Source organism: Tamandua tetradactyla, chromosome 10, assembly GCF_023851605.1.
Source record: "Tamandua tetradactyla isolate mTamTet1 chromosome 10, mTamTet1.pri, whole genome shotgun sequence".
Classification (NCBI taxonomy): domain Eukaryota; kingdom Metazoa; phylum Chordata; class Mammalia; order Pilosa; family Myrmecophagidae; genus Tamandua; species Tamandua tetradactyla.
Window position 1 is genome coordinate 33521168 of NC_135336.1, and position 15057 is coordinate 33536224.

Sequence of the window (15057 nt, forward strand, 5' to 3'; positions counted from 1 at the left end):
CCTGCTAATGCCTTTACTCCCTCCTAAGAAGCTTTCGTTAATTGTTTTAGATGTAAGTTCATTGAATCTTCTCAACATTTCAAACATGGTGCTTTCTTTTCTACAGGTAAAAGTTGTGGCAACTAATCTGAATGCAGCAGAGGAGGCCCTGGAAGCTTATCAGCGAGAGAAGCAGCAGCAGCTGAATGAACTACTGGTTGTAATTCCGCTGAAACTTCACCAGGTGATGGGTCTGGAGAGTGTGCTCATCACTACCTGAGCAGAAGAATCATCTCACCAGGCTTTTCCAGAGAAAGATGCATGGGTCACTAAGTGGGGAGAATCACGGTCCTAGGCTGAGAATTCTACATGTAGAATGACATCTCACCTTATCTCATCTGTTGTCAGATTGTTATAAAATAGTAACATTAAAACGTGTACATTTTCCTGTGGCCCACTATCACTTTGAAAGTTAAATCATTTCAGTTCTGTAGAAATGAGGAACCTTATGACTTAAGAATGGAATGGCTTGGAGGTAAAAATTTTGGATCTGGAACACATCACTTTTCACATCATCTTGAGACTAGACTTGAACTAATGGTGCAAGAATTAATGTCACTTAATTGCTATTTATTAATGAGGGTGCAAGATGAAAGCAAAATATTCTTCCTCTCTTTTCTCATTCTTTATTCATTTCCATTCTCTACTTGATCTGCAATTTAAATTAAAATGCAGAAATACCGGTCAATGAGCAAGAAGGCCCTCTATGCCTTATTTTGTCAGGTTAAAAGAGAAAGCTGTGTTTTAGAAGAAAAATCCAAAACCAGGCCTCCATGTGTTCTGTGTAATCTGACACATACTGGATTAGTTATAATTTAGCCATCTGACCTAATATGCCAGCGCTGAAATGTTTGTTCTATCATTATGCAGCAGATATTAGGCATGGTCTGTGAGAGGAGATTGCTCTCCCAAGAGGGATATAATATGGTTCACTATCTTACTTCCTTCCTTGACCTGGTTACTGCACTCAGTGGCAAGAAAGAAGTCCAAAGGCAATAACCTAAATGAGGGAGAGAGAAGAAATTGCTTCCTTTATGCTTTTCTATTCCTTTACATTTAATTGATAAATTTGTATTTATTTTTTTGTCTTTGTTTTGTTTTTTCAGATAGAGTACGTGGCATTTGGAGAAATACCTACTGATCTTTCTGGTACTTTGGTATTTTCTAACCAATCCTTGGGACGGCTGCAAGACAGAATCTTACAGCTCCAGGAGGAAAATGTCCAACAGCAAAAACTTAACAAAGAATGCTGGGAGAGGCGTAAACAGCTCATCAGAGAAAAGAGAGAGATGGCAAAAACTATACAGAGTGAGTAACTAAGCCCATGTATTATTTAATAATTTTATTGGTAAAAGAGGGAAGCATTCAAGTAACTGTCTCCAACTTTGAAAACAATAAATAATTATAGAAGCAGGACTGCTGAGGCAGGAAGCAAGAATCTCATCTCCGTACTTAGGATCTCTCCTGATATTGAATGATCACTCTCCTATTTATAAAGAATGAATCTTTTCTTGTAGAATCTATTTCTTTTCATTACAAAGTGTTTTATATAGGATAATATAATAATAACCCATGTATGCACTACCCAACTTGATAAAGTATTGAGGATGCAATTGAAGCCCTTTCTCTTTCTAATACCACCTGCTGTCTCTTTCCCCAGGGTCAACCACTATATGTGTATGTGTACATATGTATACACAGGACATGAAGAACTACTTTGAATGTTTTTTACTGTAATTTAGTGCTTGATATTTTAATTATTTTTCTTTGTAAGCAACTCCCCAGTGGACACTATTATTACTATTATTTTGTCAATGCAATAATTGTTTAGACTTACCTCTATACTTAAAAATGTATTCGCTCACTATTCTTTATTTGTCTTAAATATTTATATCTTCATCCAGGAAAAAGGAAAATGATTCCAAAAGAAAGCTACAAATTTATACCATTTGGAGGTATAGTTCTACTCAAGACACAATTCTAGATTGATAGGTATTTACTCTACCTCCTTCAAAGATATTCCACTGACTTCTGTGTTTTTTTGTCATTGAGGTGTCAATTGTCAATCTAATTTTTTAAATAATATTTTTTCTTCTCCATGGTTACTTTTATGCTGCTCCTTTTGTCTTTTATGTTTTGCAGCTACACTACAATATGTATAGGTATGGATTTAGTTTTCCCTTTCCTACTTTGGACATGTTGGGCTTCTTTTATTTGTGGAATTGCATAGCCCTGCAGCTTTCTGTCTCTCACAAATCTTTTTATTACTTATATGTTTGCTTAGAGAAATAAGGTTATATGAAAAGTATGAAGGGTTCCTTTTTGATTTAGCCAAACTGAAAAGAATTCCCTACCATATACTAATCCCACTGAATAGAAACATAAATGTTATGACACTTATTTTATGACTTTTTAAAGCATCTGTCACTCTACATGTCAAAGTTTTTTTCATTATACCATTTTAAAAATATTACCAGCACCTGGCACAGCATTTGCCCATAGTCATTGCTTAATAAATATTGGTTGAAAAGAATGATTATTACCTGGTAGATATTAGTATCCTCATTTTTCAAATGAAAAACATAAATGTCAGAGACCAGTAGCAGTGAGTCTAGAACTCACATGTCTTTACTCCAAGTCCAATTTTATTTTTCATTATACATGCTGCACGGACCAATAGCATTCTTTTTCTGAAAATGATGTATTATCTTTATTATCTTTTCCTATTAAAATCCTACTCTTACTTAAGACTCATTTTCGGTGCCCTCATTAAGCTCTCCTTGATCATTTTCTCTAGACATGATCTTTTACTTCCCATCTCTGAAAGGTAGTAATTTGCATATATGTCTTACTTGCCTCATCATGTGGTAAATTTATTGTGCTCTTCTTTCTGCCTAATATGTGTCTATATCCCTTCTAGCACATGGTATAATCCTTGGGCGAAGTAATGACTCAATAAATAATAGCTAGATGGATGGATGAATGGATAATGAAGAGTTTCACACCTATGAGTACTAGAGAGTTAATCCCACTCTCCTATAAAACTACCATTTAGACAGTTATTTTTCTTCCTGTTATAGTTTCCTAGGCTGATTAAGCAAATATAATGAAGCAGTTCAGCTTAAACAATGGGAATTTATTAGCTTATGATTTTGAGGCCAGGAAAATGTCCAAATCAAGGTATCATCAAGGCAATGCTTTCTCCCCAAGACTGGGGCATCCGGAGACTGGCTGATGGTCATCCTTGTCACAAGGCAAAGCACCTGGCGGTGTCTCCTGGTCTCTTCTTTACCTTCTGGATTCTGTTCAGTCTCTTGATTCTTGTGACTTTCTTTATCTCTGTCTGAATTTCATTTTCTTATAAACGACTTCAGTGTTAAGATTATGACCCATCCTGATTGAGGTGGGTCACACCTTAACTGATGTAGCCTCATCAGAAGGGTTTGTTTACAAAGGGTCACATCCACAAGGACAGATTACATTTAAGAACTTGTTTTTCTGGGGTGCATACATCTTCAAATCACTACATTGGCTCTTTTGTCTCTAATTCCAAGATCTAAAAGAATTGGGAGCTGCCCTTAAAACTATAAGCTTTCTCTCCAGCAGAAGGAACAAGAGGAATGTTTGTTTAAAAAAAATGTTGCGCTCTCCCCACCCCCAGGACTTCTGTCTCCTGCATTCCTGATGCCCCGCCCTCCCTGACCCCCCCATCCTTCCACTGACAACTCTCTTTTTGTCACTACTAACCTAGGTCTCCTCTAGACTGTATGTTCTCTACTCTGTGTTATTATTTTACATTATGAAATAGTTCAGATATACAAAAATATGGAGGATATCACAGAAAACATCAACCATCATAAGCAATAAAATGTCCTTTTATTGCTTTTTCAAAGGATTATTTTCCTTTTATACATTAATGAAATCTACTCTAGAAAGAATCAGTATTTTGAAAAAAATAAGTTTATGTCAATTAATTTGCAATAATGCCTTAGGCAGATTTTTAAATAATTGCTTAAATTAGAAAGAATGGAAATTAGATGTGAAATGTATGAAGTCATATAGAAGATAGGAAGCATGGTATTTGCTTTGCTCTAATGAACTGAGAAACCTGAAAGTAGTCTGAGAGATCATAATAGATAAAATTTTGTAAGTGTGTCAGGATTTAGGATTTTTCTTGTCAGTAAACATGATTTTTAATACCACCAGGTATATGCAAATTCTCTAAAATATCTATTTAACAGCCAAATAAGCTATAACATATACAATACCCATGCTACATTTTACTGTTTTTAAGAGGAAAATTTTTGAAAGAAAGAAGAATGCAAAGAATGAAATAATGATACTAAAATGCTAATATGTTCATAAAGATGATCTTTACAGAGCTAGCAGTTAAATTTCTTAAAGTACCAAGACTCCTAATAGTCTAATTAATAAACATACCCTCTGGATTTCACTTCAGACTTCCAGACTATTCCAAGGCTAATTTCTTAAACATTGACTGTACCTGAATCAGATGACCCCAAAAAATCAACTAGCATTATAGGAATTGAAATGAATTTCTACCTATGAGTCAAAAGGAGGTAAAGCACATGACTCTAGCAAGAAATAAGGAAAATATGGTGGTCAGCCAGTCAACCAGTTTCCACAACAGTGATGTGAGTGTCAGTGGTTCCGCCGCTGGATTATAAAATAACAGTTACGCTTCAGGACTCCGTGTTTGAATAACACTATTTAAGACACAGTTTTCTCAGATATAGTCTTGAAGCTGCGTTGTTTCCCACGTACTTCACAAGCCTTTGGCTCCTGGAGCCTGTGAATGCTGTTTATATCTGGAGGTACTATTTGCCAAAGTAAAGGAATAAACTAGTATGTAAAGGAGGAAAGAAACACATTTCAATTTGGGTAAATTTTCAGTTTTGGAATATGTGTGAAGAAGATGAAATGAAGTACTCAAATTTTATCAGTGTTAGCCGAAAAAAAAAGTAATAGCTCCATATGACAGAAGTTTCATTCAGTGACTTTTGGTTCTTTCCTCTCCCCCCCCCTCCCCAGCCCATTTTCTGAAAGCATGTTGCAAATCTGGGTGAAGAATGGTTTCCTAATTCTGAAGGTAAAACTAGGGGCGGGGTTTCTTTGCTGTAACCGCAGAGAACAAAGTCTTACCAGTAACAGCACTGGCGGGTTGTTGTTTCCTCCTTCCACCCCAGACCCAGTGGGAGGAAGAGGAAGACGTAGAAGATGCGGGTGGGAAGGGCTAAGTTCCCCACTCCAGGGAGCAAGTGGGTAGTGAGCATCCCCTCAGGCTTTACGTCTTCAGTGAGCACTGGCTGGCCCAGTGGGGTCACAGGAAGTGCACTAGGCTGGCTCCACAGAAGGAGAGACAGGACCAGAGTACATGTCATCATCCATCAGGCTGCCGTGAGAGAGAGCACCCCACTATGTAAGGATAGCTGGGGAAGTCAAGGCTCTTAGTGAGAGAGGCCAGGCAGGCAGCCACAGGCTAGCCACACCTGTGCCAACCACCCAACCATCATTTCCTCTGCATGGCTGATCACTACAGCCACCATTGCAGAAGTCGGTGGGGCACCCTCACATAGGCTAGAAAGTGAATGGTGCCTCCCGCAAGGCAGCAGCCAGGCCAGTTACATGCCTGTAATTCAGTCGTGACAGTTATGCCTAAATTCAGATTTCTGCACTATAACAAAGCTGTATCATCTCATTATACATTAGGGCCCTCAGAATTCACATAGAGGACAGTCTGGTGACCTGAGGAAACAAGTTTTGGTACAAGATTACATTTTTGTAGATGCTCAGGCCCCACAAGAGGAATTTTCCCCAAGTGTTCCAGTGTTCTTATTCAGGGGAAAGACAATAACAAAGTAAGTAAAGTATATGACATGTTAGATGGTGATTACTGCTAAAAAGAAAAATAAAAGAGGGACTGAGAAAGAGAGTGATGAGGTCTCTGGGAGACTGCCCAGAGAAGGGCTTACTGGGAAAGTGACACACTTGCTAAGATTTGATTCTCCCTGATTAAAGAACAAGGACTGGCTCTTTTTTTGTTTAACATGGAGAATTAAAATTTTATTTCTTTGTAAAAAATTTATCAAGAGTAGTTTTAACAGCTTTCCTTCTCATCATTTAACTTACAATATGCGCTACCATCTTTTCTATGATGTGCCAACTATCATACTCCTAAGTTTGGATGAGCATCCAAAATTTTATCCTTTGCACTTTCAGTGTCATCAAGCGTTCCTTTAATGTGAAGTTTCTTGCCAGAATCACTTCTTCTGAGACATCTCCATCCTTTTCATCACAACCACTTTTCTCATTTATGTCAATGAGTCACCTTCATTAAGTTCCTCTGGCTGCATCTAAAGTCTCTTGAATGGCAGCAGTGTCAACATTTCCACAGTCAGCTATATCTTCTATAACTCCTTTTCCATTCCATTTGAATCCTGCAAAACTTTTTGTATAGTACTACCCTACACTACTATGTAAAACAAGAACTAACTGTAATTTTTGGAATCTGAGCATAAACTTCACCACAGTATCTTTATCTGAATCAACAGATACTTTAATATTAATCAGTTCATGCTGACTTCTGAAACGATGAAACCAGCCTCTACTGATGGCAAAATGTTCTTTTTCGGTCTCCTTGTAATGAAACGTTTTCTTTCAATGCAGCAACTAACTTCAATGCTTTGACCTGAATGCTAGTCAGACTGATTGGGATTTGTCTTCTACTACAGTCTTCAATCCAAAATTGAGGGTAAATGCTCTGTTTCAACTGAGAGGCTTCCTGTTCTTAGTGTAGTTTATGCTAGAAGATGTTAAAGTTACTTTATCTTGTTTTTCATATTTATATTATTCAATGTGGTTCATACTATGCTTCATGTGGGCCTAGGTCTCTTCCTATCTTGGCTTTGCTCTCACCATTTTCTAACCACATACAATTTCACTTCCAGCATTATTACTTTGCATTTCCTCACTGCCCCATCATTTTTGTTGACCAAGTCGCTCTTTCTGTTATCCATTTTTGTAAAATGTCACACTGGGAGACATGAGGCTACACACTGTTGTTTGCACGTGAACTGGGTAACAGATGCTCAGTGACCAAAGCAGACTTTGAAGGAATTATTGTGATTTATAATCAATCATGATGCATATTTGTTATTTGCATAATGATTTATGGACAAAAGATCTAGCAGCAAAGTCTGTACTTGATGCAATCATTCACAGCACTGTGGTAACTGAAATTTTTACTGCAGACTGGAGTTATTTAACTTAACTGTAGCAACTGATGCTCATGCATATTGGAACCATGCAAAGCCAGGACTACCTTATTAAATAAATCCTCAAATTCTTGGTTAGATAAATCTGATAGTGTTCTAAGAAAAACACCCTTCAATTTTATTCCTTCACTTAAGAAAGGCCGATGAAGTTCAGGATTTCTCTCCCAATTGGAAAGACATATGGCAAACACGGTAACTTCTACTAGCTTTCTCTCCAGGTTTCCTACTTCATGAAGCTCCCCTGGGGCATTTTCCTTCTTCATCTCCAAAGGTTTCTGGCTGCGTGAGCTTTCATGGTTCTCACGGCTCTCTGGACTCTGCAGCTTTTTCCAAAATGGTTCCTCTATTAAAGGATTCCAAATTAATCACTAATCAAGACCCTCCTGGAACAGGTGGAGTCACATCTCCCTCTAATCAAAGGTTAATACCCACAATTGGGTGTGTCACATCTCGGTGGAGATAATCTAATCACGTTTCCAACCTACAATATTGAATAGGGATTAAAATAAATGGCTGCCTCCACAAAATGGATCAGGATTAAGACATGGCTTTTCTAGGGCACATAATCCTTCAAACTGGCACACTCCCCGACATATTTCAAGTAATTATCTTCAAGACCCAGGTATCTTTTCCCAGCATCTCTAAGAATAAAGTTACGTCATATGAATCTTTCTGGCCTGAATCTTAGCCCCTCAATTCCATTGCAGCAAGGTGTCTTGCTGAAAAGATTTCATTGAATTAAGAGTCCACATATCTTCATATTAAAATTTCAGACTCCTCTGAGGTCACATACCTATGATCAACCTTACTGAAAGCTCCTCCATTATCTTCACATCAGGCAGTGAACACCTTTAAACATCGTGGGAGGGGCAGCCAAGTGCTCGTCTTAATGACCCTGGTATTACCAATTGGCTGCAGCGACACGACCCAAGAGGGTGTTGCTCTTAAGTAAGACCCTCAGAATTAGGAAATGAGTCTTTAGCTTACAACTTGCTTTTGGAAAATGGGCTGATCTTAATGAGACATGTGGGTATCTGGGAAGAATATTCCAGACCAGAGGAGCTGTTTTAGCTTCCTGATGCTAAAACAAGTATCATACAATGAACTGGCTTAAACAACAGGAATTGGCTCACCAGTTTTCAGGCTACAAGAATTCCCAAATCAAGGCATCAGCCAGGTGATGCTTTCTCCCTGAACACTGTGGCATTCTGGTATTGGCTGCCAGTAATGCCTGGTCTTTGCTTTTTCTGTCACATGTGTTCTTTTGACTTCCAGCTTCTACTTGATCCCTGTGCCTTCTCTCTCCATCTGACTTTCACTTCACTTATTAAGGACTTCAGTATTCTGTATTAAAACCTAATCTGGTTCAACTGGGCTACATCTTAACTGAGGTAACAAGAACATGTCAAAACACAATTCAGTCTACATCAGGAGCTGAGGTGGGATTAATTCCAATATGTTTGAGAAGCAGAAAGAAGTACAGTGGGGTTAAAGTGAAGTAGATTGCAAAGGGGTGGTATGGGAAAGGATGCTGGAGAGATAATACGGGGCAGGGCAGATCACGTAGGGCTTTGTGTGCCACTATAAGGACTTTAATTTTTACTTGTATATGGGTACATTGTTTAGTGCCTGCTCTATTCTTAACACTAATGCTGCAGAGATCAACATTCAAATCAAAGAGTTCCTAATATAGTTGGGCCTGTTAACAGATTGATGAATAGTAGGTAAGAGCAAGTAGGTCATTTGGGAAAGATGATTCAGTTTTTCACAGGATTTTGAAGAAGATGAAAATACATAATGCAGAAATGGGCATTTAAAGTGAGGACAATAGCAAGTGAAAAGCCTCAGAGGAGAAAACTCAACTGGTAACATGAAATCTTTTGCCATCTTCTTGCAAAAGATATTCCATAGAACTTATTGTTATTTGTGTTGGTCATTTAATAACTAAATGGGAGCCAATGAATAACCTAAGAAGACTGTCTTCTTATAGAAATGGAAGAAACAGTCCATCAACTAATGATGAGCAAGTTTGGCCGTGTGATAGACCTAGAAGCCCTTCAGACACTTTCTGTTAATACAACACTTGAAGAACTAAAGATTAAAAAACTTCGAAAAGAGCTCTTGAATGCAAAGGAAATGAAGATGTGGGAGGTAAAGATAAGAGGGCATAGATCTATCTTGGTTAAATCTGGGTGGAGGCAAGAAATCACAGTGAGCCTTAAATGGTTCTTACAAACCTGTGCAGTTGAGATGGATGTGTGTTAACCTCCCTTGGCTCTCCCTCTTAAGCCTGCCTTGGCTTCCTTACTATTCACGTAATTGGAGAGATTTATCTACCTCTGGATGAAGCCACCAGAACTGAGATTTAGGGGCCAGAAGGCATGTAAATATGATGGCAAAAAAGGCATGAAAGATTATGGAAAGATTCCATTTTGAGTCTTTCATTAATATTTATGTAAATGCTCTAATGGGGTTAGAGATGGAACTGCTTTGTCTGCAGTTCCTAATTGAATTATTGCATACCTTTTGCGTGCTGTCAGAATCTGGAAATTAGAAAACATCCCTCAATATGAATTTTTTAATAAGGCATAAACTATTTGACTGGTAGGGTCTTAGAAGAATTTAATGCCTATATATTGTTCCCCAAGCCATGAGATGAAGCAGAACTCTAGTTTCCGCCTGATTCAGAGACAGGACCTTTTACAAAGATTTATAAGACCATAAATTTTTATGATTTTTCCATTTTCCCATCTTATCTCATTGACAGATAGGGTCAGAGGAGAGTGTCCCAGTGCTATCTTGTCCAGTGGCCCTGTCTCATCTTTGCTAATCTAAGATTTATCATTGTGATTTGAAGAAACTAATTATTAAAGTGTTCATGTCAGCATAACTGGTCCCTATTAGGACTGGCCTGTATTATCACATATTAGAGATAATATATGCAATCTAAAATAATTTGTTGGAGCAATAGGAAAGCAAAGGAGAGCCATTTTGTAGATGTATGGCCATTCAAGAGGATCCTAGGCCAAGTCTGGGGAAAGAACAATATATGAAAGTTTGCTGCTTAAAAGATCATTCCTTCTTTTAAGTAATATAATACCAGCACTCAGTATGAATATTAATTTCATTCTTCAACAATGGGGTGATATCTATAGCTGTAGCTATCTTATTCTGTGCATACTTAACATTCTTCTTATCTTTTCTTTCATCAAACCAAACTCGATGTAGTTGCTTCTGACTGCATTCTCAAATTGGTTCTGGATTGTATTTTCCTATGTGCATATTGCTTCATTTACCTTATGGTTTTGATCAAATCTGGATATATTGATTTCTCTTTATTTCTTCTCTTATTCACTTAATCCGTTCTGTAGGAAAAAATTGCTCAAGTGCGATGGGAATTGATGATGAAGACAAAAGAGCACACCAAAAAGCTTCACCAGATGAATGACTTATGCATTGAAAAGAAGAAACTTGATTCTCAGTTGAATACACTGCAGAACCAGCAGGTATGTTCCTTTTCTTCAGACCCTTTGTCAGAACTGGGAAAGTTCCATAAGACTTCCTGCTTACAAGAATATTAACTGATTGACCTTGGGCCATTTCTAGACCCATCTGGGATCCTAAGGACACTGGGCCAACAATAGCTGCATTACAGTGGACCTGAGGGACAGCTTTATTGAATGCCTTTTAGTGTCATGTACTCATGTAAGCACTAAGCTATGGGGTTTACTTTGATCATGGAGAGGTAAAGTTATTCAGTGGCAAACATATATTTCAATTTCATTTGACTTCAGCTCAAGTGAACATGCTGAACTGTGGGATGTTATATGCTTCCTTATTAAAACGTTTGTTACTTTTTATGGGCTTTCAACCCAACATAGCACTTGACATGTAGTATGCAGTAGATCATACTCATCTAATAAAACATTCTAAGCAAATGCCCAGAAGTGAGAAAGACTACGATTTATTCTATGGAGCATGAATAAGAGGACTTAGAAGATTTATAACTGGAGAGTAGACATGAAAGGAAGACTAGAATCTGAATATGGAGTCCCTTTTATTCACCAAAGAATTTTTGAGTGAAGAATCAAGGTGGTATATGAGATTAATGTCTGAGAAAAGTCTTCACAGAGTAAGCAGTCAGTAAACATTTGTTGACTTCATGTGCTTTAAGGCGGCAGGAGATCAGTTGAATGGAAAAAGAAATTACTGTTGCTGAACACCTACTAAATGCCAGGTAATATATATAGTCTCTTTATAAAGGATATCTCAAATAGTCCTTAAAACACTACTTTCCAAGGTTCAAAGATTGGATGGTGGGATTTCAAGGAAGAATTTAAGGTTCCTTAAATTAAGGAGCAGTAGCTGTCTAAATTGACAGTAACGCACTCCGAACAGATAGGTGATGGCAGGGAAGCTTTTCACTTTCAAAATGACACTTTAAAGCAGGGAGGTGTTTTCTTTCCACAGGGCAATGCCTTCCAGAGCCTTCGGAGAGCAGATATTGTGGCGAGACAGAAGGTTACCGAATTGATCGAAGTCCAGGCAGAAAGGATTTTGGCCTTAAAGGAAGAGATTGCTATTTTGCGTAGGAAGGATGGCCTTATCCTCCCGCCCATTCAGTCTTCCCAAGGTGATGACATGAAGCCCATGGACCTTTAAGATTGCTTTTATCTCAAACCACTGAAGATTTTTCTGACATATGTAATTCACCAGAAATTCTGTTTCTTTGTCACCTGCACCAATCCCATTATTTTAAAGTCTATCTAAAAGTTTACATCTAAAAAGTCTATACCCATATCCAGGCATGCAGTTTTAATGTTTCCCCAATTTGGTTATCTTAGAATTAACTATACAGCACCCAACATTTCTTTATTATTAAACTGGGCCATTGAGGATCTGTTTGAAACCTACTATGAACTCTCAGGAGGCTGTATCTTAAAATTGCAAGAGAGTATCTGTAATATATCCTGTTTTGGAAAATTAATCTTTTGGTTATCTGAATTTTTAGCCACTGGCAAGAAAAACTTTTAGCAGCCCTTTGAGAAAACTTCTTTTCAAGCATTTGATCCTTGGAAAATAAACTTTGATGTTTTAAAGTAGTCTTTGAGAGGACCCAAGAAGAGGGGAAAGGCATATTATTCTGTCAATGATATCTTAGAGTAAAAAAAGCAAAATAGAATTTTGACGTTGTTGGCTTTATAAAGCAGTTATTTGAGAGCTCAAGGCTCAGTAAATACAGAGGGACATAGCAGAACAGTTTGTTTAGTTTGCTTTAGGTTGGCAGAAAGCAGGAAAATAACCGGCTTCCTGAATCACCCATAGTTTCAGCAAACGGTTCAGCTCTGAACACAGCGGAGAAGTGTTCTGGAAAATGGTCAGTAAAGACTCTTTCTCTGAAGACTTCCCCAACTCTATCAGTATTCTAAGTATTCCTTGTAGTTTCTCTTGTCTTATGCCATTTTCTTTCAAGTTCTACATGAATTGTTTGCTGTTTTTCGTACAGTTAGGTAAGGAAGTAATGAAATAGATTCACATCGCACTGAAGATCACCTGTAGCAATCACTTTGATTATGCATAATAACCTTTTAAGAAATTTAAGGATACCCTGTTAGTTTGGGGTTAAATACTCATTGAAATTCCTAGTTACACTATTTAAGAATGATCTCATTGACATTTGGAACTTCTGTTAGTAGTAGAATGTAGCACTTTAGAATTCAGAGCTCTATCTGGGTTAATGAGCTATTTATATTCTATTGAGGCTGTCCCAGTATATTAGCTGGTCACTAAGAAAGAAAGTTGGTAAAGCAGGCAATATTGCATAATTATACAAAGCTCAGCGGTGTCAATTCTCCCTAACCCATATCCTGTTGTGATTAGGGTTCCCCCCAAAGAATTGTAGGCAGACTTCGCTTACTTCATATTTTAGGATATTCTTGGAGGTGGCCACTTGGCCTATTGTCTCTTTAAGATTCTTTCAGATTCCAATTTAAGTGGACAGAATTGTGTATTGTTGTGCCACTGCCGTAACTTTCCAATTTATAGAAACACCTCAGCACCTTCTCTGCACTCTAAACTGTGTGTGCCATGCAATCATTTTCTTTAATGTGCTAGTCATAGCTCTGGAGTGTACTGATTATCTATTATTGTACGAAAAATTGTATCAAAGCTTAACTAAGAACAATAAACATTATCTCACACAGTTTCTGAGCGGTTAGGCTGGGTGGTTCTGGCTCAGGGTCTCTTGTGAGTTTGCTGTCAAGCTGTGAGTTGGGGCTGCAGCCATCAGAAGCTTGACTGGAGCTGGAGATGCTGATTCCAAACTCACCAAACTCAGGTGCCGTTTGGCAGGAGGCTGCAGTTTCTCACTGTGCAGACCTCTTCACGGGGCTGCTCAGGACATGGTTTCCCCCACAGCAAGTGATCCAAGAGTGAGGGAGAAAAAGAGCATCAGAGAGAGAGACCAAGACAAAAGCTGCAGGTGTTTACATTCTAAGCTCAGAAGTGCCACCCCAGCACTTCTGCCGTACTCGATTGCTCACATAGGCCAAGCCCGGTGTTGTGTGGGAGGGGACTACACAGAGAATGAACACCAGAAGGCCACCGTGGGGGCTGGCTGCCACGATGGGCAGGGGCAGGGACAAAGGTGTTGGTCTTCAAGAAAGATTTTGAAGGAAATACTGCCCATTTGGTAGGTGTGAGATGCAGGAGAAGTCACACAATCTTCTTGGGCCTCATCATTTCATCATCTGACAAATGAGGAATTTGGATAACTCTAAGGCTCTTTTCCATTCTGAAATTCTGTGATCCTAATTGCAGCAAGAATGGACTCAGAGTCTATGAAAGAACCAGATCTTGATTCCACATGTGTTTTGACTTAGAGGAAACTTATCAGGAATATTATTTTTACCAAATTGAATTAAACAAAATCACTAGTTAGGTTCACAGTATTCAGGGTTTCCTCTGGTATGATTGGAATTTAATGATATAATCAGCCCTCAATTGTTGTTCTGAATCAGACAAGATAAATAGATGGCCTTAGTTTTAGTACTACTTGGTTCCAGACTTAATTTTGAGCTTGTGGGTGTGAGAAGCTGAGGCTTTGGGAAGTTAAACTTCAAATAAAATTAAACCACTGTCATGGACAGGGGATGGATGCAAAGTTGTCCTGTTTCCCTGATTGAAAGAAACTGCTTTCTGCTTCCTGCTGCTGCTGGAGAAGGCAGCCTCACCTCTGAGTCTAAATTGAATTACTTATGGATCAACTGGTAACGTAACTTGGCCGTTTTCAACACTGTTCAGTAGTATCACCAAATCTCAGCGTTGGAGGAAAAAGAAATCATAGAGCCCAGCCCCTCGTTCTCACTTCACAGTGAAAGGCGAGGCTCTGCCCTGCTGGGTCAGTCGCCATATCAGGAGGCCCCACCCTTGCAGAGGGCTTTGACCTGCGAGCTGAACTCTGCACTCCCACCAGCTTCCACCCACTAGGTCTTACTCTTTCCTCTAGCAATTACATAACCTTTGCTAACTAAATAAAAAATCTGTAAAAGGTATTATTTCTGAGGATAAATTCTAGTGTGTGTCAACTGAATTAATCTGAGTATAAAACAATGCAAAAATGCAATGAAATTAATTCTGAGTGGTTTCATTTCCTGGGCTAAAATTTAAAAGCTGAACACCCTCGTCTTCCCCCCTTTCCTGCAACTGGCTGAGATAAAGAAAG

General features: G+C 38.4%; 1 protein-coding gene across 3 annotated transcripts in view; it reads left to right on the forward strand.

Annotated features, from left to right (window-relative positions):
• CFAP44 (cilia and flagella associated protein 44) overlaps positions 1–12436 on the forward strand; it is a 152837-nt gene extending 140401 nt beyond the window's left edge. For all 3 annotated transcript variants that reach the window (XM_077118363.1, XM_077118365.1, XM_077118364.1), the window contains 5 exons: positions 107–223; positions 1146–1347; positions 9325–9485; positions 10706–10840; positions 11805–12436. In XM_077118363.1, coding sequence (XP_076974478.1) covers positions 107–223; positions 1146–1347; positions 9325–9485; positions 10706–10840; positions 11805–11996 — 807 coding nt within the window. In that variant the 3' untranslated portion in view covers positions 11997–12436. The remainder of the gene's footprint in view (positions 1–106; positions 224–1145; positions 1348–9324; positions 9486–10705; positions 10841–11804) is intronic.
• Positions 12437–15057: the final 2621 nt, after the last annotated feature.